The sequence below is a fragment of the Leopardus geoffroyi genome, chromosome B2 (genome assembly GCF_018350155.1).
Source record: "Leopardus geoffroyi isolate Oge1 chromosome B2, O.geoffroyi_Oge1_pat1.0, whole genome shotgun sequence".
Lineage (NCBI taxonomy): Eukaryota > Metazoa > Chordata > Mammalia > Carnivora > Felidae > Leopardus > Leopardus geoffroyi.
In genome coordinates this window covers 47,526,869-47,550,689 of record NC_059332.1, presented here as the reverse complement: position 1 = coordinate 47,550,689, position 23,821 = coordinate 47,526,869, and the positions used below count along the sequence as shown (strand labels likewise).

At 36.8% G+C, this 23,821-nt stretch overlaps 2 protein-coding genes across 2 annotated transcripts in view; one reads left to right on the top strand and one right to left on the bottom strand.

Annotated features, from left to right (window-relative positions):
* The window catches only part of LOC123608488 (cysteine-rich secretory protein 2-like), a 53,310-nt gene extending 37,047 nt beyond the window's left edge, over positions 1 to 16,263 (top strand). Inside the window, exons 4-9 of the mRNA XM_045498501.1 lie at positions 4,462 to 4,578; positions 5,361 to 5,448; positions 10,493 to 10,638; positions 11,048 to 11,145; positions 13,062 to 13,150; positions 15,590 to 16,263. Coding sequence (XP_045354457.1) covers positions 4,462 to 4,578; positions 5,361 to 5,448; positions 10,493 to 10,638; positions 11,048 to 11,145; positions 13,062 to 13,150; positions 15,590 to 15,717 — 666 coding nt within the window. The 3' untranslated portion in view covers positions 15,718 to 16,263. The remainder of the gene's footprint in view (positions 1 to 4,461; positions 4,579 to 5,360; positions 5,449 to 10,492; positions 10,639 to 11,047; positions 11,146 to 13,061; positions 13,151 to 15,589) is intronic.
* Positions 1 to 23,821, bottom strand: part of LOC123609897 — a 56,847-nt gene that overhangs the window by 31,961 nt on the left and 1,065 nt on the right. The gene's annotated exons all lie outside the window — the stretch shown is intronic.

Sequence of the window (23,821 nt, the reverse complement as noted above, 5' to 3'; positions counted from 1 at the left end):
CAACTCTTGGTTTCAGCTCAGGTCATGATCTCACCACAGTTCATGAGTTCAAGCCCTGCGTTGGTCTCTGAGCTGACAGAGCAGAGCCTGCTTGGGATTTTTTGTCTCCCTCTCTCTCTGCCCCTCCTCTGCTCGCTCTCTCTCTCAAAATAAACAAACAAAATTTTTTGTATAAGTTTGATACTGTAATTATATTTCTATTGACAGCAATGATCCACAGGTTTAAAAGCTGTTCAAATATCTTTTTTGATTTCCTTTTATTTAATTCATTACAATGTGATTTTCACAGAAAATTAACAATATATTTATATATTATATAATCTCACATTAGCAAAACTTCTTCACATACTTCACCACATTTATTTTCATAGTTACTGTATGATAATAATTATACCTATTTTTAATTTTTTTTTTCAACGTTTATTTATTTTTGGGACAGAGAGAGACAGAGCATGAACGGGGTAGGGGCAGAGAGAGAGGGAGACACAGAATCGGAAACAGGCTCCAGGCTCTGAGCCATCAGCCCAGAGTCTGACGCGGGGCTCGAACTCCCGGACCGCGAGATCGTGACCTGGCTGAAGTCGGACGCTTAACCGACTGCGCCACCCAGGCGCCCCTATTTTTAAATTTAAAAAAAGAAACTTTACTAGTGATATTAAGTATTTGGATTTTTTTTCATGGTCTTACAATTAGTACGTAAAGAATAAGATGCTCTAATTATTCCTTTAAAAAAATTTTTCATCTTCCTTTTTTTTAATATAATTTATTGTCAAATGTTTATTTATTTAAGAGAGAGAAAGACAGAGTATGAGCAGCTGAGAGGCAGAGAGAGGGAGACACAGAATCTGAAGAAGGCTTCAGGCTCTGAGCTGTCAGCACAGAGCCCAATGCAGGGCTCGAGCCTACAAACCACGAGATCATGACCTGAGCCAAAGTCAGATGCTCAACTGACTGAGCCACCCAGGCACCCCTAAGCTGCTCTAATTATTTCTAATACACTGCTGCCCTTTAATAATCCTAAGAACAGGATGGATCATTCTCTTAAGAACTTAGCGTGTAGGTGCTTATACAATGTGTCTATCTTCTGATCAGAAAAAGTCTGTCACTGCTGTCTGTTTGTGCATTCTTTGTTAACTCTGAGCATACGAGAACAGCTAGGGATCCTCAGATCAAAGAGTTCAGACAATAGGTCAAAACTCACATGGCATTCAAAAATACAGTCATTATATTACCACAATTAATTTTCAGTCTGAAGATAATTTGCTCATCACCTCGGTCTTCAGTCAAAAAGTTTGCTTTCTCCCCAGTCTCTTTCTTAAAGATTTTTTCATGGTCCTTACTGCTCCTCTGTTATCTCTCTGGTCCATCTCCTGGTCTTCATTTTTGAAATTATTTAAAGGAGAGATATTTTGCTCTTTTGTACCACTAATCATTAGCTAATCAGATTCTCTACATACTTTCTGCCCCTTCTCAAGAATGCTAGAAAACACTAATCATCCTTTATAACCCCAATCCAGACCATCTTTTACAAAGTTTTCCTAGCCTCAATCAAGAATTCACCCTTTGTTTTTTTGTATATCTAGCAGAATCCACCTATCATTTTAGTTACATTCTAACTGAAATATATGTAATTATTTTATTAGTTATGTCATATAGTCTATCAAAATAAACTTTTTAAGGATCAATAGATAGATACCATGTTAGATCTATTTTATGTTCAACACTCTTCATATTTCCTGTTACCTAATAAAAGCTCTCTTGAAACTCATTTAAAAACAACAACGACAAAGACACGTCTTCAGTAGGATTTATATCTATACAAAGCAATATAGGATATGAAGGAGGAAATAATGACTTCTTTCGCGGGGGCCAAATTTTTATGTATTTTGAAATGAAATATTCTTAAGCAGGTTTTTGAGGGTCAATAGGAAATATCCAAGGATGTTATTTTATGCTTTAGTGTAAAGCAGAGGTTGGTCACTGTTAATATTTCACATGCGCATCCTTTCTAGCTTAGGAGTTAGTAGCTGCGGATGTGCCACATCTGTGGGTACAATGGCATTCACTATTGGTTCCTGCCTTAGGAACATACAAGCAAGCAGGAGAAATGGATGCATAAATAAATAGTGGCGATATACATGGCTAAACCTAAACTTACATTATTTGGAGGGCTTCGAGGGAACTCATTATTGGGATAGGAGAGAATAACTTACCCCAGTGTGTCAGGTAAAATCAACAAAGGGCCCTGTCTGTTTAGACTTTGACTTCAAACTCTTGCTCATATTCATACAACAAAACACTCATGTATTAATTTAAGTCATCAATTATCTTAACCTGTGGGAACAACTCACCTACCCTAGGCTAGACACAACCCCACACACACATACACACGTACAATGATAAAATATACCAAAAATTTCAGCAGCTGATATAATACTCTATTCTGTTACTAAATAGGAACAGAATCAGCAATGGCCCATTAATTAGATGACTTTGCTCCCTCTAAATGGCCTTGGAAATTTTTTGATGTTGCAAAATTATCTTTTGAGTGACCCCATGAAATCAGATCATAATAAAGTAGATCATAATACATATCATAACAGGAAGAATGATTTTACTAGAGTATTTTTAAGTACTTTAAATTTTTTTTAACTTTAAAATTTTAAACTTTAAAAAATTTTAAGTTCATTTATTTTGAGAGAGAGAGAGAGAGACCAGGTGCAAGAGCTTAAGCAGGGGAGGGGTGGAAAGGGAGAGAGAAAGAAAATCTTAAGAAGGCTCTGCATTGTCGTTGCTGAGCCCAAAGATGTAGGGCTTGAAACCACAAACCATGAGATCATGAGCTGAGCTGAAATCAACAGTTGGTGGCTTAACCAACTGAGCCACCCAGTCGCCCCTTACTAGAATATTGAATAAACTTTGAATCTGAACATTCTTTCTCCAAATACATTATTTCTCTAAATACAGGACATGTCAGGTCAAAATTTCCTTAAAGTCTAGGATGAATCTTGAGCTCCACTCTCATCCCACCTGCTGCAGCCTGATCAAATGTGAATCAAGGTGTCTTAATGTTTCCATTGAGTACCTTTATGGTTATAAAATATTATCACTCATATGGATAGAAGCAGCACATTAAGAGTTCCCTTGAAACTAGAAATTGACATCTGTGGCCTCAGAGAATATTCTAATTTGTCATGCTCCGAACTCCATTACTATTCTCAAAGCTTTAAACTGCTTTTTCTTATTTGTCACAGTTTTGGCTCAAGTTCATTGGCAATGCTTAGTAACTACTATTGGCTTGAACTGAATGCTTCTAAAGTGATCATTGTTCCCTGGAATTAATATTTACTCTTAAATGCAATTTTTTAAAAGTAAAATACAACAAAATGTTTAACAAGCAAATTCATCTTAGGAAATATGAAATCACCACATAGAGGAAAGGGGGGAGGCCACTGGGCTGGGGCACCGGTCAGGGAGACTAAGGACAGAATCAACTACATAAGAAATGGAGGAGGGTAGGCACCGGGGAGAGAACCAGAGGCCAAGAGAATGGGGGCTGTGGACCTAGTTAGGGAGAAGGCAGGGCACTGGGGGTTGGACAAAAAAAATCAAAATAGTTTGGCTATGTGGGGTGCCTAGAGTGTCCAACTTTGGTTCAAGTCATGATCTCACAGTTGGTGGGTTCAAGCCCAGTGTAGGGTTCTGCGCTGACAGCTTGGAGCCTGGATCTTGCTTCAGATTCTGTGTCTCCCTCTCTCTCTGCCCCTCCCCTGCTCATGCTCTCTCTCTCTCTCTCTCTCTCTCTCTCTCTCTCTCTCTCAAAAATAAATAAACATTAAAAAAAAGTTTATCAAAATAGTTTGGCTATAAATCATAAACACACTATGTTTCTACAGTGGGGAAAGGGAGAAAGAGAGTAAAAGGGAGGAGAGGCTGTTATGAGGAGGGGCTATGGGGGTCCTACCGCCCTGCTGTGAACCCCCTCCCCATCCTAACCCCTTCCCTCTATGTCTGTGAATGCATGTGTCTGTGTGGGCCTGTGTGCAGACTTCCCTATTCCCCTCCCCACCCACACCTCACCCCCACCCTAATTGCTGCCACTTAAGTTGCTGCTAGCTGTCATTCGGCTTCACTCCTCTGCCCAACTTCTTCAGAAGGGGAAAGGGGAGGAGGGGGGGGAGCAGCCCCCAGACAGCCCTGCCCCCACCTTCCCCCTCCACTTCTACCAGAAGTCCTGGGGAGGGGGGGAGGTGGTAGGAGTCGGGGTCACAGTATTTTGTGACAACCACTCTGTTGGCAAACTTGCGACCCTTCAGGCCCTGCATGGCTTTCTGGCAGTCAAACAGGGAAGTGAACTCCAGGAAAAGCCTTCTGCAGCTGGGCACCTCAAAGCTGTCCAAGGGCTGAGGGACCAATTTTAACAAATGTTAAAATGGTAACCATAATTTTATTTCTCTTTAGGATCCATCCTTTGCTGCTTTGTCAACTTCTCGAACACAAGTCCAAAAAGAGATTGTAGATAAACACAATGAACTAAGGAGATCAGTCTCTCCACCTGCCAGCAACATGCTAAAGATGGTAAGAGGCAGTGATAAAGGCTAGTGATGTGAAAAGTCACGATAAGAGCAGGGAGCTGGTAACTGACATCTCTTAAGTACCTTGTGCTTACATAATTTTGCTTCTATTTTGCTATTTCATTTGAGCTGTGTTATGGACAGGACAGAAATTAATTTTCCTTTATATGGTTAAATAATTTGTCAAGGGCTATTAGGTTGGGAAGGCAAAATTAGAAGCCAAATCTTCAGACATCAAATGTGAAGCCATTACACTTTTTGTTCACTGTCTTCCCTAGTCTAAAATAAAGGAGTCCCCTTTCCTTCAAAATCAGTGCCATTAAGAGTAAATAACAGTCCACTTTCCAAGGCATAATCCATAAAACTAGATCTCTCCCATTTGAATGCAATGGGCTGTAAGTGGAATTGGGAATAATCTAGGCCAGTTTATTACTATTGAAGTATAATTTAAATACTTCAATATATTTGATGAGTATTTAGAGTAGCACTATTACTAAAAATCCTAGGTGTGTTTCCTCTCCTATCATAAATTGTCAGTGTTATTGTATTAGGTATTTCTCTCACTAGACACATCATTTATGAACTTCTTTTCACATGGAAATTGTCACTGGGGCCCATAAACACACACACACAACTAACAAAAAGATCCTTCATACCAAAGACAATTACATAATATATCTATAGAAGCTTTTAAAATAGTGCAAATCAGTCTACCAATCAGACTATAAAGCATATGCTCTATTGGAGTTGAATCTTTAAGTGCATTTTTTTTCTTGTGACATTTAGGAATGGAGCAAAGAAGCAGCAGCAAATGCCCAAAAATGGGCAAACAAGTGCACTTTAGAACACAGCAAGGCAAAGGACCGAAAAACCAGTATGTAAATGAGCAAATATCTGTGGAATAAATGAATAATAAAATAATATTAGAAAAATCAAGTAAAATGGGACATTCAGGGATGCTGAAAGAAGACTTAGTGAATAAATGTGGCTCTTTTTAAAATCAAAGTATCTGTATAGGGAGGGATCATTATAGATACCATTTTGGGCTTGTTGATTGCATTATGCCAAGAATTTCTGAAGCAATACTTCATTTATCACTCTGAACCAGCTCATGAATAAACAGGTCATGAATCATCATTTCTCCAATTTTAGAAATTATAAGATAAGGACAGGGGAGGAATGACTTCCCCAAGACACAATCTGAAGTGTCCTTACTGGAGAGTTTCATGCTTTGGGCAGGCTTATTGATCTCTGATCCACTGCCCTTTTTTGTGATATTGTGTAGCTGTTTGGTGTTTTGATATCTCCTCATTTTGTATTCATAAAATATACTGGATTATGTTGAATTTTTCCTGAATTTTGCTGTAAACATACCTAAACTTTTTAAATCATGATTAATATTTTGTGTATGTTGATTCAGTTTTTAGTTTTTGATAGTCAAGTACTTTATATAGACTGTGTACCTGTAATGCATAGAATAATGTTATATGCAAAAATATGTATAACTTTCAAGAATTAGAAAAACTATTGGAGAAAACTTCTGTGCATAAACTGTTCATAAAATATTTATTTACATTATTAAGCATGACAGACAAACCCAATTGGAAAGTAGTGAATAATTACTTGTAACTTCAGTAGAACTACTGTTATTTATATCGCTGATGCCAAAATTATAATGAAATTAGGTAACTACATTCAGTAGAAGCTTAAAACAAATGGTCTTAACATCAAGTTCTGTTAGATTCTTAGTTTCTTTCCTTCCATATTAAAGAAAATTCCCAAGAATATTTTATACTCTCTTTAAGCAGCATGTAAACATTATACTTTAATCCACCAAAATGTAAATATTAAGTGAGGCCTGAAATGATAGGAAAATGTTTCTGGGCTTCAAGGCATTTCATTCTTTTTCTAAATTAATTTTATTACAGCAACAGTGCTTAAGAACACTTAAGCACATGAGACCTACATTCTTGACAAATTTTTAAGTGTACTATACAATGCTGTTGACTTCAGGTACAATGTTGTACAGCAGATAGCTAGAATTTATTCACTTTGCTTACCTGAAATTTATTGATTAGTAAGTTTCCATTTCTCTTTTCCCTCATTCCCAGCCACTACCATTGCACTCTTTGATTCTATGAATTTGACTCTTTTAGATACTTCATATAAATGTATTCATGCTTGTAGTTGTCTATCTGTGACTGCATATTTCACTTAGCATAATGTCCTCAAGTTTCACCCATGTTATCACATGTTGCAAAACGGCTTCCTTTTTTAAAGATGAATGATATTCCATTGTATATATATATCTCATCTTGTCATCCATTCCTTTGTCCATGGACATTTAGATTGTTTCCAAATATTGGCTATTGTAAATAGTGTTGCAATGAACATGAGTGTGCTAATATCTCTTCAAGATCCTGATTTCAATTCTTTAATACTCAAGAAGTGGTATTGCTGGATCATTTTGTAGTTCTACATTCAATTTTTTGAGGAACCTTCATATTGTTTTCCACAGCAACCACACTATTTTTCATTCTCACCAGCAGTGTTTATGATTCCACTTTCTCTACATCCCTACCATTACTTGCTGTCTTTTGTTTTTTTGATAATAGACATCCTAACAGAGATGTAAGGTGATATCTCATGATTTTGATTTACATTTTTGTGATGATTAGTAATGTTGAACACCTTTTCACATACATGTTAGTCATCTGTATGCCTTCTTTGGAGAAAAGTCTGTTCATGTCTTCTGCTCAAAAAATGGGCAGAAAACATGAAGAGGCACTTTTCCAAAGAAGACATACAGATGGCCAACAGACACATGAAAAGATGCTCAACATCACTCATCATCAGAGAAATGCAAGACATCACCTCACACCCATCAGAATAGCTAAAATAAAACACACAAGAAACAACAAGTGTTGGAGAGGATGTGGGAAAAAGTAAACCCTGTGCACTGTTGGGAATGCAAAGTAGTGCAGCCACTGTGGAAAACAGTATGAAAGTTCTTTGAAAGTTAAAAATAAAACTGCTTTGTAATCCAGTAATTGCACTACTGGCTGTTTACCTAAAAACTACAAAACCGCTAATTCAAAGGGATACATACATCCCTATGTTTATAGCAGCATTATTTACAGTAGTCAAATTATGGAAGCAGCCCAAGTGTCCATTGATAGATGAATGTGCAAAGAAAAGAAAAAAAATATATATATATATATAATTCAGCCATAAAAAAGTTTTGCCATTTGCAACAACATGGATGGGGCTAAAGAGTATAATGCTAAGCAAAATCAGTCCCAAAGAGACAAATACTATATGATTGCACTTATATGTGGAATTTAAGAAACAAAACAAACAAGTAAAAAGAGAAAAGGAAAAAAGAGAGAGAGAGAGACAAACTAAGAAAACGATTCTTAACTATAGAGAAAAAACTAATGGTTACCGTGGGGTGGAGATGGGGAATGGGTGAAACAGGGGATAGGGATTAAGGAGGGCACTTGTCTTGATGAGCACAGGGTTATGTATGGACTTGTTGAATCAGTATATTGTACACCTGAAACTAATATAACACTATATGTTAACTATATTGGAAAAATAAATTAATTAATTAAAATAAAATAAAATAAAATAAATAAAATGCTAAATGAAAAATGATAAAAGATATACAGAAAACAAAACAAAACAAAAACAAATCTTCTGCCCATTTTTAAATTGGGTTAATTTTTGCTATTGGGTTATATGAGTTCTTTATATACTTTGAAAGTTAACTCCTTATCAGTTATATGCTATGCAAATGTTTTCACTGTTTCCACAGGTTGCTTTTTCACTTTGTTGATTGTTTCTTTTATTTTGCAGAGCTTTTTCGTTTTGTGCAGTTCTACTTATTTATTTTAGCTTTTGTTGCTTATATTTTTAGTGTCACATTCAGGAATTCATTGCTAAGATCCATGTCAAAGAACTTTTTCCCTATATTTTCTTCTAGGAGTTTTACTATTTCAGGTCATATGTTTAAGTCTTTAATCTATTTTGAGGTAATTTTTGTGTGTGGTGTAATTTAGGTGTCCAAAGTTACTCTTCTCCATGTGGCTGTCCAATTTTCTCATCATCACTTCTTGAAGAGAGTGGGTTTTTTTTTGCCCATTGAGAAGAATTAATATTGTTAAAATATCTATGTTACCCAAAGTCATTTATATACCTGTTGGCTGGTTGTACATATTCCTTGGAGAAATGTCTGCTCAAGTTGACTGTGTTCACAAAAGATCTTTAGTCAGTTCCTCAGGCAGCCCCCATAAAAGATGGAGATTTAGTCATCCCATCCAATTCTTGCTCTTTCATGGAAAGGCTAGGAGCTAGGGTTTTTTATCTGCTCACTCTGTGCTGAACCAAGAGAGTCTATGGCTACTGCCAGCCCAAACCTCTATCTGTTCTCATTTGCCCCAGGGAACTAGATTATGCTAGGTCTAGTTCGCATTCTCAGAGACACAAGTCAGAAGCCAGGCTTTGGGGCAGCCTCTGGAAAGTTTGTGGCATTGGATACCCAGACCAACTCTTCCTCCACCCCTACCCCCCAAGGAGAACCAGGTAGCTGTGGTGTTTGTTCGCTTGCTCTTTTCTGAGCTGAAGAGAGGAGCCATGGCATCTACCAATACAAAACACCATCTGTGTTCTCCCTCCAGGGGGGCAACACTGTGCCAAAGCCATCAAAGCTCCAAGACTGGCAAGAGAGATGTCAGCTTTTTGGGAAGCCCTAGGGAAATAGCATTGGACACACCAATCAACTCTTTGCTTCCTCAGGAAAAAGAAGCTGAGAGCTAAGATTTTTCATTTGCTTGCTCTGTGCTAAGCCATGGGGAGGAGATGTGATATCTACCAGTCCCAACCACCAACTCCATTTTCCTCCAGATGGCTAGCCTGTGTCTGACAATCAGAGCTCCAAGACTAGCAAGACAGAAGCCAACCATCTGGGAGTTTTCCTTAAGGAAAGGTTGGGGGGGCTGGACAAATGAACCAACTCTTTCCTTCTCCTGGGAGAAGCTGGGAGATACGGGATCTCTTCCTGATCATATGGCAGAAACTATGCTGAGGGTAGGCATTCTAGCAAGAAGGTGTCCTAATTTCCCTACAGGCTTCAGTTTGTCTGGGTTCATATTCTCCCAGGGTATAGAAGCCTTGCAATTAGTTTTGGATTTCTCACAAGGGCAATTTGTTTGGGAATTGTTGCTGAATCAGTGTGTTTGTCGGGAGAAGGAGAATCCAGGGCTTCCTACTCCACCATCTTGCTGATGTGACCCTCTGCAAGGCTCTTCTTACCTATTTCTCTGAGGAAGATTTGGTCTGATGACATTCTGACTTATTGATTAAGGGAGGATCCAGAAACTTTGAAAACTGCCATCTCCCCTGATGTCAGTTGCCTCTTAATTGGGACTCTTAAAGACTGCCTGTAGAACATTTTTTCCAAGTTCACACAAAAATCATACCATAAACATTTACTCAGGGTCCAATATATGAAAAATATCTGGCAAAAGTAGGCATGAAGAAGAAAAAAAAGAATAAAAGTTGGTCACTACCCTTTGCATGCTTACAATACAAAGCTGAGACTACAGGAAACATTACACATGTGAAGAATTTTGCATGGAAAAGAATGCATCTCTGACACCCCAAAAGGAGAAGCGTTTTTAAAGCATAAGATCTTCTCAACCTATTCAAAATTTTGCATGTTCGGGTCAGCCTCAATGTGGTAGACAGATATGTCTTCTATTCAGCTTAATAGTTGGTAAGGACAGAAGCCGTTTTATTACGTGTTAAGAGTTGGCAAGCATAGGCACTGTTTGAAAGGCAACATCTTTGTGTTCGTTTAGTTAATTTCTTTTGCCATGGCATGCTTTATTGCTTCATTGTGATCTGGTTCTCCTTAGGTACAAACTGTGGTGAGAATCTCTATATGTCATCTCACCCTAAGTCATGGTCAGCCCCAATCCAAAACTGGTATGATGAGAAGGACAATTTTATCTATGGTAAGGGAGCAAAGACTGCTGGTGCAGTTGTTGGACATTTTACCCAGGTAAGGAAAACAAATTAAAATACTTCTGCCACAAATGTTCTAATACAGAAAGCTTCTCCAAATTATGATCAACCCGTGTTCAATTTGCGTGAGAATGTGAGTAGACCTAGTAGCCTTGGTGTTGGCCAGTACTTCATCTAAAGCTGTCATTTATTCCTTGGCTGGCAGAACTCTTCATAGGGAAGCACACCCTGTATTTTCCCAACATTATAGTTCATAAAGTGAGGAATGTATATGAAAATTCAGTATTTTAAAATGTGTGATTTGCTTCAATAATTGAACTAAATATTTCCACAAGGCAATACCATAATGGTAACATTTTTTTTTTTCAGTTTTACAATTGGTACTATTTGTTTTCAATATTTTCCCTCTTTCATGTACTCTCCTATGTTCCCTTCCGGATTTGTAGGTTGTCTGGTACTCCTCTTACTATGTTGGATGTGGAGTTGCCTATTGTCCCAATCAAGATATTCTGAAATACTACTATGTTTGCCAATATTGTCCTGCGTAAGTATACGCTTTAGAGCTGAATGCCAATAATTCCATCTGCAATTTAATATTTTGAAATTTTCGTATATTGAACAAACTACAATACAAAGAATATTTCAATAAAAAGAAGGAATTGTGTCTTTGGAAATGCCTTTTGAGTTGAGATACATTCAATTTATCAGAGAAGACACCAGGTTTTCAGTTCCAAGTGTAAAATCTGAAACTCTATTTCCCCCAATTACAGAGTGACATCTTTTCTCTCAGTGACGTTTCCCTTGGGCTCACAGCTATTCAATGAGCATGGGTAGTGTGCATTTCTGTGGATTTGATGTCATTAGTTCTCACTAACTTCATACTCTAGGAAGGTGGCAGCCTGATGGTTAAGCAAGGGATGGACTGGGAAACTGGGAATGGCTGATTGTGATTTCAGCTCTTTCTGCTAAAATGTTCCCACCCCTGCTTATCTAAAATGCTGCCTATGTTATTACCATCACAGACGACTCATTCATTGGCTCTCAAAGGTGTTTTCAAGAGATCTTTAATGTATTTCAGAGTCCAGGAGAGAAGAACATCCTTAATCCTTGTTTTTCAGAAGTTTGCACAAAATCTCCATAATGAACCATCCTTTAAGGTCCTGACTTGCAGCAGGAAATGTGTTCTTTCATCAAAGATTATGTTTGAACTTACCCAGAATAAATTCTGTGGATATACTGAAGATCTAATCTCAACATATCTGTTAACCTTAATTTCTTTAAATGTTTGAAATTCCTTGCCATCGGGGACAGGGGGACCCCTAAAACCAAGCTATCTTCAGGCTTTATTTTGAGACTGTCGATAACCCAAGTATATGGATCTCCTGTTTGAGAAGTATGACTCCTAATGTCATTTTCCTGCAAGGACCTATGAGGGTTTAGTAGAAAGAATTGAAAAGTTCCTAGGAGAATGCATCTAAAGTCACTGTCTGCCTCTAAGAAAGGAGGATCTGACGCCAGGTATCTGAAATGAGAGTTGGAGTGAATAATGAGGGAAAGCAGGGGTGAGAGAACTTCCAGGACATATTTGTGTCTATTTCACATTTTTCCAGGGGCTCACACACATTCAGGTATATTCTGTGCAGGGGCTGAGATTTAGATGCATGGCCTTGTGTTGTCGGCCTACTTGGAGCAATCGAGATTTTGACTGTCTTGTATTTTCAGATAATAATGGCCAATCGAATAATATTCACCAACGAGGGGTAGACTAGTTACTGTAAGACCAATATACCTTAGTGATTAGTGTTAATAAAACCATTTTTCTAACATTCCCTCTTTTTTAAGTATTAAAATCTTACACACAAAACCTCTAGACATTCAAAAATCTTCCTGTCACCCCTACTCCCAAATACAACACACCAAAAATCACTTGAAAATCATCACCCCTATCTAGAGGCCAAAAGTATCCTGGGCTTTACCTTCTCTAGTTCATATTTAAAAATTATCATATTTTCTTTTTTAAATGTAAAATTACATGTAACTTTAAGCATTTTCCCTATGGCAACCCTTTCTTTCCCAGGAACTTGCTGTCTCTCTAAGAAATATGTTTTATCACCAGCCAGCACCTTGGGGTACACTGCTTTAGCAATTGACCACATCTTCTGGGTGAGAAAGAATGTTGCCATGTTGAAATATACTCCAAAAATTTTAGACCCCATTTATCCCATTTTGGTGTCTCAGGCTGGGAGATTATGGTCAAGGAAGTAAGTGAATGTGTGAGTTATTTTCTTACTTTACCTGATGTATCTGAGTACATTTTGGGAATTTTAGTTTTTCAGTTATTTGACATGATTAAAAACACTGAATAAATACTCAGGTATTTGTGGTGATAGGTGCCACCCTAGTAGCATAAACTAAACTGAAAAATGAAAAATGTTTGACACTTTGTATTTCAAATTTCAGTGGTAATCATCTTAACAAGATAAATACACCCTACCTAGAAGGAAAGCCTTGTGCCAGCTGCCCTTATGACTGTGACAATGGACTATGCAGTAAGTTTGAAGTCATTAACTTGCTAGTACATCTAATAAAATGGACTGACCTTTTTTTTTTTTTTAATAATTAGGAAATTTCAGGCACCTGAATGGCTCTGTCAGTTAAGCATCTGACTCTTGATTTTGGTTCAGGTGATGATCTCAGGTCAAGCCCCATGCCAGGCTGAAAGCATGGATCCTGCTCAGGTTTCTCTCTCTCTCTCTCTTTCTCTGTCTCTCTCTGTCTCTCTCTCAAAATAAATAAATAAACATGAAAAAAAGAATTAGAAAATCTTCTGATTGTAAACCAACTTAAGCAATTCCCTCATGCAAAAGACAAAAAATATTCAACAGAGGGTGTTTAATCAAAAAATGTACACAACCCAGTATCTATATTTATTTGTAACTAAAACCCTGTAACCATATATAACCTAAAGAAATATCTACCATCAATGTATATTTGTGCTTATGTTGGACTCATTACCTATTGGCATATATAAAAATGTTTCTGTGAAAATATTCATTGTAATTGAATATTTTTCCTGTCAAAATTAATGCAATTGTAGCAAAATTTCATTATTGCATTTTAAAAAGAGAAAATATGTACAAACATAAAGGTATGAGATCACAGATATGGTTCAGTCCAGACACCAAACATTTCTTTTTTTTTTTTTTTTTTTTTAATTTTTTTTTCAACGTTTATTTATTTTTGGGACAGAGAGAGACCGAGCATGAACGGGGGAGGGGCAGAGAGAGAGGGAGACACAGAATCGGAAACAGGCTCCAGGCTCTGAGCCATCAGCCCAGAGCCTGACGCGGGGCCCGAACTCACGGACCGCGAGATGGTGACCTCGCTGAAGTCGGACGCTTAACCGACTGCGCCACCCAGGCGCCCCGACACCAAACATTTCTTATACACCAATGAGTTCATTATACTAAATTCATTTTTCCCATAGTATAGTTAGAATAATCAAGTTTAATTTAATAACCATTTGCATTTGTGTTTGTTAGTAATTTTTATATACTTTTAAAATGTCGATCAAATCCTTGTATAGCAATATTAACTCACAGAAGTCTAAAAAATATTTTAGCAAAAAGGACTACATTTAGTGTCATATATCTCATTTTCAGTGTTGTTATGAATATAAATACTGAGAGTTGGTATTTTTGTTTGGTTGGGATATGTCATTAAATTATTATGAATAGTATAATTGACCCATTACCTGAGATTTTTGCCTTTCAGATGCATTCACCAGACTAAACTGTAGCATTCTCAGTATACTAAACTGCATGCAATCTCAATTGTATAGCTTCAATTCAGAATATTGATGATATCAAAGCTATACATCAATTAAATAAAATACTTACACATCTGATGAATACTATTTGTTAATGGGTCTGGAATTTATCCTGTTAGTAATGAGCAACCAACTGAAAGATTTTAAACAGAAGAGTGATGAAGTCAGAATTGTGTTTTATCAAGATCTGGCAGTAGTATGGAGAAACAAGTGGATTCAAGCCAGCTTGGAGACTGTTGAAAACATGGGTTCAAAAGCCAAATGGATGTTTTTACTGCATTAGGACAAAATGAATGAAGAGAAATGGACAGTAATGAATGACAGGAAAGAAGTAGAATGGCTACTGTTTGTTACTTGCATTTGTTGAGTGCTGATAAAAAGTAGAGAGCCATGAGTTCGTATTGATTCCCAATATCTGGTTTGAATTATTTAGTAGTTAAGTTTCATTTCTCTGATACTGGGGGAGTTGAGCTGGGAGTTGGGGAGGGACTCCAAAGGAATGCCAAGTTTGCAGGTAAAGTGATGAATTTAGTTTGAGAGTTAATTGAGTTTGTGGCCACTGAGGGACTTCAAAGTGGAAATGTCAGATAATTGTAGTAAAATTCCCTCCCATTTTTATATCCACATCTTCTCATAATGGTTTATTATTCTTGAAAGAAAAACTAGTAGCTCTAGCATCTAGATGGAGCAACAGTGTCTAATATAACTTTTTGCAATGATGGAAATGTTCAATCTTTGCACCGTCCTGTAAAGTAGCCACTAGTCAGATTGGTCATGGAGCACTGGGAATGTAACATGTGTCACTGATAACCTGAAAATGTATTTTCTTAATTTTATTTAATTTTAATTAATTTAAGTTTAAATTTAAACAACCTCATGGCTAAAGGCTACAATTTTGGATAGTGCAATTTTAGAGACTCACTTACATTTATTTTACTTTGTTTTCTGAGGAAGAAAAGTAGGTCAATTCATCTTAGAAACATTTCAAAAAGCTCAAATTTTAAAAGAAGTGGTGGATTAATGTGTCCCTTGACATCATAGTGTAATGATGCCAACTTGTTTTTTCAATTGTGTTCTCCCCACTTGCATTGAATGTATTGTTTGTGTTGCTGCTATAGAGGAAAATTATAATGAACTAATTTCTTTGTTTTTATTTCAGCCAATGTTTGCAAGTATGAAGATAAATATCAAAACTGTAATGATTTGAAGAAAACACTAACCTGTGCCCATAGTCTTCCCAAGGACAGTTGCAAGGCTTCCTGCTATTGTAAAGATAAAATTTATTAAATACCCAATACAGACTGAGGGGGGCTAAGTAGAGAAGGGCCACACTATCTACTTAGATGTGACATTAGCAAAGATATTGTCAGCATGTTGGCTACAAACTTGATTCCAAGTAATAAGGAGTCTTTTTCTCTTGGATCTACTTTTTATTTTACAGAAATTTCTTTCATCAAAGGATTAAAAAGTTACATAATCTATGATTATATTATCTGTTGCTCATGTAAAAATTATGAGCAATAAGGAAATTCTGAGAAACCATTACAGACAAGAGGAGACTAAGAAAACATGAGAACTAAATGGAACGTGGTCTCTCAGATCAGATTCTGGAACACAAAAAGGTCATTAATGGAAAAAGTGGTGAAATCTGAATAGGGTATGAATTGTTTTTGATAGTAATGTCTCTTTCTTATTCTTGACAAATGTACTAGGGTTATACAAGATGATAACATGAGGGGAAATTGAAACTGGGTGAAGAGTATATAGGAATTCTCTGCACAATCTAGCAAAATGTCTATAAATCTAAAAATACTCCAAAATAAAAAGTGCATTTAAAAAAAAAACACTTTTCTTGGCTCCATAATGCTTGGAAAATTCTCCTCTTGATTATCCGGTTATTCTTTCTCAGACACCCCTCCCCCAGTGTCTCTACTCCATTGCTAAATGTTTGATTTTATTTTTTTCATGGACCTTCCAGATAATACCAATGATTGGACTGTCAAATTAGACTCATATCCTTATCCAGTGTCAAGATTCACTATTTCAAGGACAGGAATAGTCATGGGGTAAACGGAAAATAGGGAGAGGTTCAAGATCATCAATGCAGTTCCTGAATGTTATTTAAATTTTTTTAACACTTACTTATTTTTGAGAGAGAAATAGAGAATGAGCAGGAAAGAGGTAGGGAGAGAGGAAGACACAGAATCCAAAGCAGGCTGCAGGCTCTGAGCTGTTAGCACAAAGCCCAACTCAGGGATCGAACTCAAGAACCATGAGATCATGACCTGAGCCAAAGTCTGATGCTCAACTGACTGAGCCACTCAGGCACCCCTTGAATGCTATATTTGCAGTACATTCCTTAATATCTAAAGTGAAAGTCTTCTTAGTCTACTTTCAAAATCTTTCCATTGACTTCTTAAGTACTTAGGATAACACTCTAAAACTGATCTGCAAGAAGTTGAATTTTTTTTTATACTTTCCCTTTTAACCTCACTTCATTCCTCTCTCCTTTATTTCTTATGCTCTAAGTACAATGATCTTATCAAATTCTTTCAAGCTCCGCAGGATTTTCCATACCTAAAGGCATTTTTATTTGCTATAGCTCTGTCTGAAAGAGTCATCCTTCTAGTATTTGCTAGAATAACTCCTTCACATTAAATGCCACCTTACCCAAGAGATTCCTTTGAGTATTTAATCTGAAGAACTCCCTCCATTTTCTCTCATAGCTCCTTGTATTTCTTTTACAATAATCATTGCAATGTATAATAATTCATTCCTGTATTCAATAAATATTTATTGAAAAATGTCTTTGGTATTTACTTAGGTACTTTGAAATAGGGTGATTAACAAGAGAGACCAAGTTCCAAACTTCATGGAGTTCAGACTTTCATACAGGAAAGAAGAAGGAAATTATTTGCAAATAAATACTTAAGATATTGGAGGTGGTAAGTGCTATGAACTAAAATGGGCAACACAATAGAGAATAAAGAGGACAGACTAGGAAAATGTTAATAGGAGAGTCAGGTACATCCTTTCTAAGGATGGATTAGAATCATAACAGAAGTGAGAGAACAATGGATAAGATAATTTGATCGAAACAAAAACAGAATAGTAAGTATAAAGTTGTTAAGGTAGGAATAAAGTTAGCATATTTGAGGAAAGGCAAGAAGACTAGAATGACTGAAGTGGAATGAGCAAGATAAAGGTCATTTTGAAAGCAGGTCAGAGAATTGGGCAGAAACTTAGTCCCATGGTATGCCCTAGGGCACATAAAGAATTAGGATATTGTTGTAATCGAGATAGCAAGCCATGAGAGTATACTGAAGAAGAGAGTGAGATGATGAGGTACAGACTGTAAGAGAATAAGAGTGGGAGCAAAAACCCAGTTAAGATACTATTGACTCATGAACATAGATACAACATTTAAAAAGGATTATACACCATGAGAAAGTGAAGTTATTGAAGGAATAAAGTGTTATTTAAACATTCATAAATCAATTAATGTCATATACCATTTTAAAATAAAGGTATCATATATTTAGATATGCAAAAATGCATAAAAAGATGCAAAAAATACACTTGACAAAATTCAACACATTTAATGAAAACAATTTTCAAAAAACTGGGAATAGAAGGCATCTTCCTCATCTTAATAAGAAATATTTTACAAAATCCTCCAGCTAGCCTTATATGTAGTATTGAATGACTGAATTATTTCTTTATATTATAGGTGAAAACGATATTAAAGTATTTTTTAATCTGGAATCCCCTAACAGTAATAAAGCAAAGCTATCAGTTTGCACCACTTTGTTCACATTGTAAGTGAACTGCCAATGCAGTAAAATTAAGAAGAAGAAAATAAAAGCATACAGAGTGGAAAAGGGCACTGGGTAGGTGTCCAGAGACCTAGGTTCCAATCTTGCTCTCCCTGGACTACCTACATGTAACCTTGGGGGAAGATGGCAGAGTAGATGGACCCTAAGCTCACCTTGTCCCACAGATACAACTAGATAACATTCACATCAGTGTAAATAACCCAGAAAATGATCCAGAGACTGCAGAACAAACCTCACAACTAAAAGTAGGGGGGATGCCACATCAAAAAAAGTTAAGAAGGGTGAAGACACGGTTTGGGAGTGAAATGGACCATGGCCATCCACAGTGGGGAGAGAACCAGTGGCATGAAGAAAGGCAAAAAACAGACTTTCATACTGGGGAGCCCACAAACAGTGAAGACAAATCCCTGTAACATTTGCCTTTGAAAGGGGGCTGAATTTTGTGAATTCTTACAGCCAGGATCAAGACTTAGAGCATACAGTTTTAAAAATCAGTGGGCTCTGTCTCTAGGAGAGCCCAGAGGGCAAGAGGAAGGTGAATCCTTGCCCTGAAAGAGCACAACAAACAGCCCATTCAGATACAGCACAGAACCAGCAGTTTAAAAAACACTGGTGGCAGATGGGAGGGAGACTGATTTGTTCATCTCAGAGTGCCGCCTGGAGAGAGATAAATCATGGGAAGACCCTTTAGGAACAAAGGACCTGGCAAGTGCCATTTCCGTCTCCTGCCCCCCAGCATAAACAATGGCCACCTGTGGGAAATAAGCACCAACACTCTTACCTAACTTGCTTGCACGAAGCTTGTCCACCCCCTGTATCAGTGGATCCACCCTTCCCAGTCATGCTTGTCTCATTCCTAGCATTGTGTGCCCCCTTCCCCTCCCAGAGGACCACCACAAACTCTGTCAACACCACATCTCCCAACCCTTGTGTTTTGTTGGACCTCAGTTCCTGCAGCAGTGAGGGCAAGTATCATTTCCATGGATGCAGAAAAGGCATTTGACAAAGTACAACATCCATTCATTATAAAAAACCTCTCCTAAGTAGGTCTAGAGGGAATATACCTCAACATAATGAAGGCCTTCGGGAAAAACGCAGAGCTTTTCCCCTTAGGTCAGGAACAAGACAAGGATGTCCATTCTCGATCCTTTTATTCAACATAGTAATGCAAGTCCTAGCCAAAGAAATTAGACAACATAAAGAAATGAAAGGCATCCAAATTGGTAAGGAAGAAGTAAAACTCTCACTATTTGCACATGACAGAATACAATATATTTAAAAAAACAAAGACTCCACCAGAAAACTACTAGAACTGATAGGTCAATTCAAGAAATTCTCTGGATACAAAACCAATATACAAAAATCTGTTGCATTCCTATACACTAATAATGAAGCACCAGAAAATGAAATTAAGAAAACAACCTCATTTACAGTTGCACCAAAAACAATAAAATATTTAGGAATAACCTAAACTAAAAACATGAAAGATCTGTACTCTGAAAACCATAAAACACTGATGAAAGAAATTCAAGAAGACACCAATAAATGGAAAGACATTCCATGCTCATGGGTTCGAAGAACAAATATTATTAAAATGTCTAGGGGCGCCTGGGTGGCGCAGTCGGTTAAGCGTCCGACTTCAGCCAGGTCACGATCTCGCGGTCCGGGAGTTCGAGCCCCGCGTCAGGCTCTGGGCTGATGGCTCAGAGCCTGGAGCCTGTTTCCAGTTCTGTGTCTCCCTCTCTCTCTGCCCCTCCCCCGTTCATGCTCTGTCTCTCTCTGTCCCAAAAATAAATAAACATTGAAAAAAAAAAAATGTCTATGTTACCCAAAGCAATCCACAGATTTCGTGCAAGCCCTATCAAAATACCAACAGCATTTTTCACAGAGCTAGAACAAGGCCCCTAAAATTTGTATGGAACCACAAAAGACCTCAAATAGCCAAGCAATCTTGAAAAAGAAAAGCAAAACTGGAGGTATCACAATTTCAGACTTCAAGTTACATTACAAAACTGTAGTAATTAAAACAGTATGGTACTGGCATAAAAATAGACACATTGATCAGCAGAATAGAACAGCAAACCCAGCAATAAACCCACAACTGATGGTCAATTAATCTTCAACAAAGGAGGAATGAATACACAATGGGAAAAATCTCTTCAACAACAGTTATTGGGAAAACTGGACAGCCACATGAAAAGAATGAAACTGGACCACTTTCTTTCACCATACACAAAATTATAAAGTCAGAACGGATTAAAGACCCAAATGTGACACCTGAAACCGTAAAAATACTACAAGAGAGCACAGGAGCTCTGACATGAGCTATAGGGACACTTTTCCAGATCTGTCTCCTGAGGCAAAGGAAGTAAATGCAAAAATAAACTATTGAGACTATATCAAAACAAAAAGCTTCTGAACAATGAAGGAAACAACAACTAAAAGGCAGCATACAGAATGGGAGAAGACATTTGCAAATGACACATCTGATAAAGGGCTAGTATCCAAAATGTATAAAGAATTGATTATAACTCAACACGCCAAAAACAAATAATCCAGTTAAAAATGGACAGAAGACATGAACAGACATTTCTCCAAAGAAGACATACCAATGGTCAACAGACACGTGAAAAGATGTTTAACATCACTCATCATCAAGGAAATGCAAATCAAAACTACAGTGAAATATCACTTCACAACTGTCAGAATGGCTAAAATAGAAAACAAAAGAAACAACAAGTGTTGAAGAGGTTTTTTGGAAAAAAAAAAAAAAAGGAACCCTGTGCACTGTTTGTGGGAATGCAAACCTGTGCAGCCATTGTGGAAGACAGTATGGAGGTTTCCAAAAAATTAAAATTAGAATTACCATATGACCCAGTAATTTCATCACTGGGTGTTTACCCAGAGCATATGAAAACACTAATTAGAAAATATATACGCACCCCTATATTTTTGCACCATTATTTACAATAGCCAAACTATAGAAGCAGCCCAAGTTTCCACTAATAGATGAATGGATAAAGAAGTGATAAACACACACACACACACACACACACACACACACACACACACACACACCAGAATATTATTCAGCCATAAATAGAATGAAATCTTGCCATTTGCAGCAACAGGGATAGAGCTAGAGAGCTTAATGCTAAGCAAAATAAGTCAGTCTGAGAGAGACAAATAACATACGATTTCATTCATATGTGGAATTTAATGAAACAAATGAGCAAAGGGGAAAAAAAGAGAGACAAACCAAGAAATAGACTCTTAAGTATGGAGAACAAACTGATGGTTAGCTGAGGAAAGGTGGGTGTGAAGAATGAGTGAAATAGGTGATGGGGATTAAAGAGTTCACTGACCAAGATGAAAAAGTAAATTAAGTGAATAATAATTTTAAAAAAACGAAGAGAAAGGAAAGGTAGAAACTGTCCTTATTTGCAAATTAAAATGATTTTTGTAGAAAGCCAAAGGAATCTATAAAATAGCTGTAAGAACTAATAAGCAAGTTTAGCAAGGTCACTTGTTTACAGGGTGGAGGGGGAGGAGAGTATATTACATGTAAAGGAATAAGGTAAGAATTACAGTGGATTTCTCTGCAAAGTTCATGCAAGATGCTACCCCCAGCTCTCAGGCACTTTCAACACTGCTCCTTTGAGCTCAGCACACTGTTAACTTTTGATTTTACTTGAATATTTAGAAGCACTTGTACTATTCCTTTCAATAGTGGAGTTGTACTTTCAAGTGCCTCAAAACCTACAAGGTTTCTTCTGTTCTGAATTTGCCCTCCATACCAAATTCATCATCAACACTGCTCTTTTAATCTCTTCACATCCCAACCATTTGTTCTATTTCTACTGCTCTAAAATTAATATGGGAAAATGTCACCATCTTCTTATTTTTTCTGTCACCAATTTCTCCACTCTGTGAATCACCCTGCACAACGTTATTAGGTACCTTTTTAAAAAAGTTTTTATTTAAATTCCTAATTTACTAAATTTACTAAATTCCTAAATTCCTAAATTTATGTAGTTAACACACAGTGTAATATTAGCTTCATGTGTATAATATAATGATTCAACACTCCCATACATTCATTATACAGTGCTCATCACAAGAAGTTCACTCCTTCATCCCCAACACCTCTTTAACCCAGCCCCCACCCACCTCCCCTTTGGTAACCATCAGTCTATTCCCTGTAGTTGAGAGTCCATTTCTTTGTTTGCCTCTCTTTTTTTTTTCCCCTGTGCTCATTTGTTTTTTTTTTCTTAAATTCGACATATGAGTGAAATCATATAGTATTTTTTCCTCTGATTTATTTCTCTTAGCATAATACTCTCTAGCTCCATTCATGTCATTGCAAATGGCAACATTTCTTTCCTTTTTTGTGGTTGAGTAATATTCCATTCTGAAGCTTTTATAAAATAATATTTGATCATAAAATTTCCCAACACTCAATGAAAGTACATCCCATGTTATATAAAGAAGCGAATCTTGTTAGACTTCTACACAAAGTTATGCCAACATTTTCACCAGCCTATCATTCTGACTTATATACACCTTATGATACATTGATTTGTCTGTTTCTGCCCTTCCAAACAAGTGTTCTAAACTTTTTTTTTCTAATCCAGCCATGCACATTTTTCAAAGAAGTTCAAGTGTCACTCCACCACCTAATTTTTATCCAGATTGTATCAGCTCATAATTCCTAATTATTGTAGATATTTCCTATTCCAGCTACTTAGAACTAAACCAGACTGCCTGGTAATGTTCATGTGTATGTATTTTTCCTACAGTACTATATGTCTTAGAGGAAAGACATGATGTGCCTTCTTCTCTGAATTCCCTAAGAATCTAGGCCAAGTCAATATATTTATTTTCTCAACAAATATTTATAAATTATTACTCAGGTAACTGGTATCATGCTAGTCTTGACATATAGCAATAATCTATAGAGATACAGTCCATTTTTCAAATACATATTTACTCACAATATCTATCACTACCACACTCAAGTTGCTCTCATTTTGACATCATCAATGGGAACAGGTAATAATTATAGGTATGCTGTCTCCCAGAATGAAAAATAGGATATTCACAGTAAATTATAGACTGTTATAGGATAACAATGAATTGTGTTGTACTAATAAAAAAACAAATGGACTAAGCAATTCTATTTATAAATAAATGAGTAGCAACTATGTGGATATAAGTAATTGAAATGTTAAATTAATAATCTAAGCAAGACACAATGAAAACATGAATATAACAGTGAGAAAGATAGATCCGGGGCTGGATTTTGTAAACATTCAGAAGGGCAAACTGTCAGGAGTTAACTTTGATTGAATGTAACCATAAGAGTAAATCAGGCTAGGATGACTTCTAAATTCTGAAGTTTTTAGTTAGTGGTACTTGAACTAAAAGAGCAGTACAAGAGAGTTAAAATAACTTCTGTGCATTGGGCACTTGGAATTTTAACACTGCCAGGGGAAAATGACACTCAGCACTATGAGACATGGCAGTTTGCTATAGTCTCAAAGGTTGGAATGAGA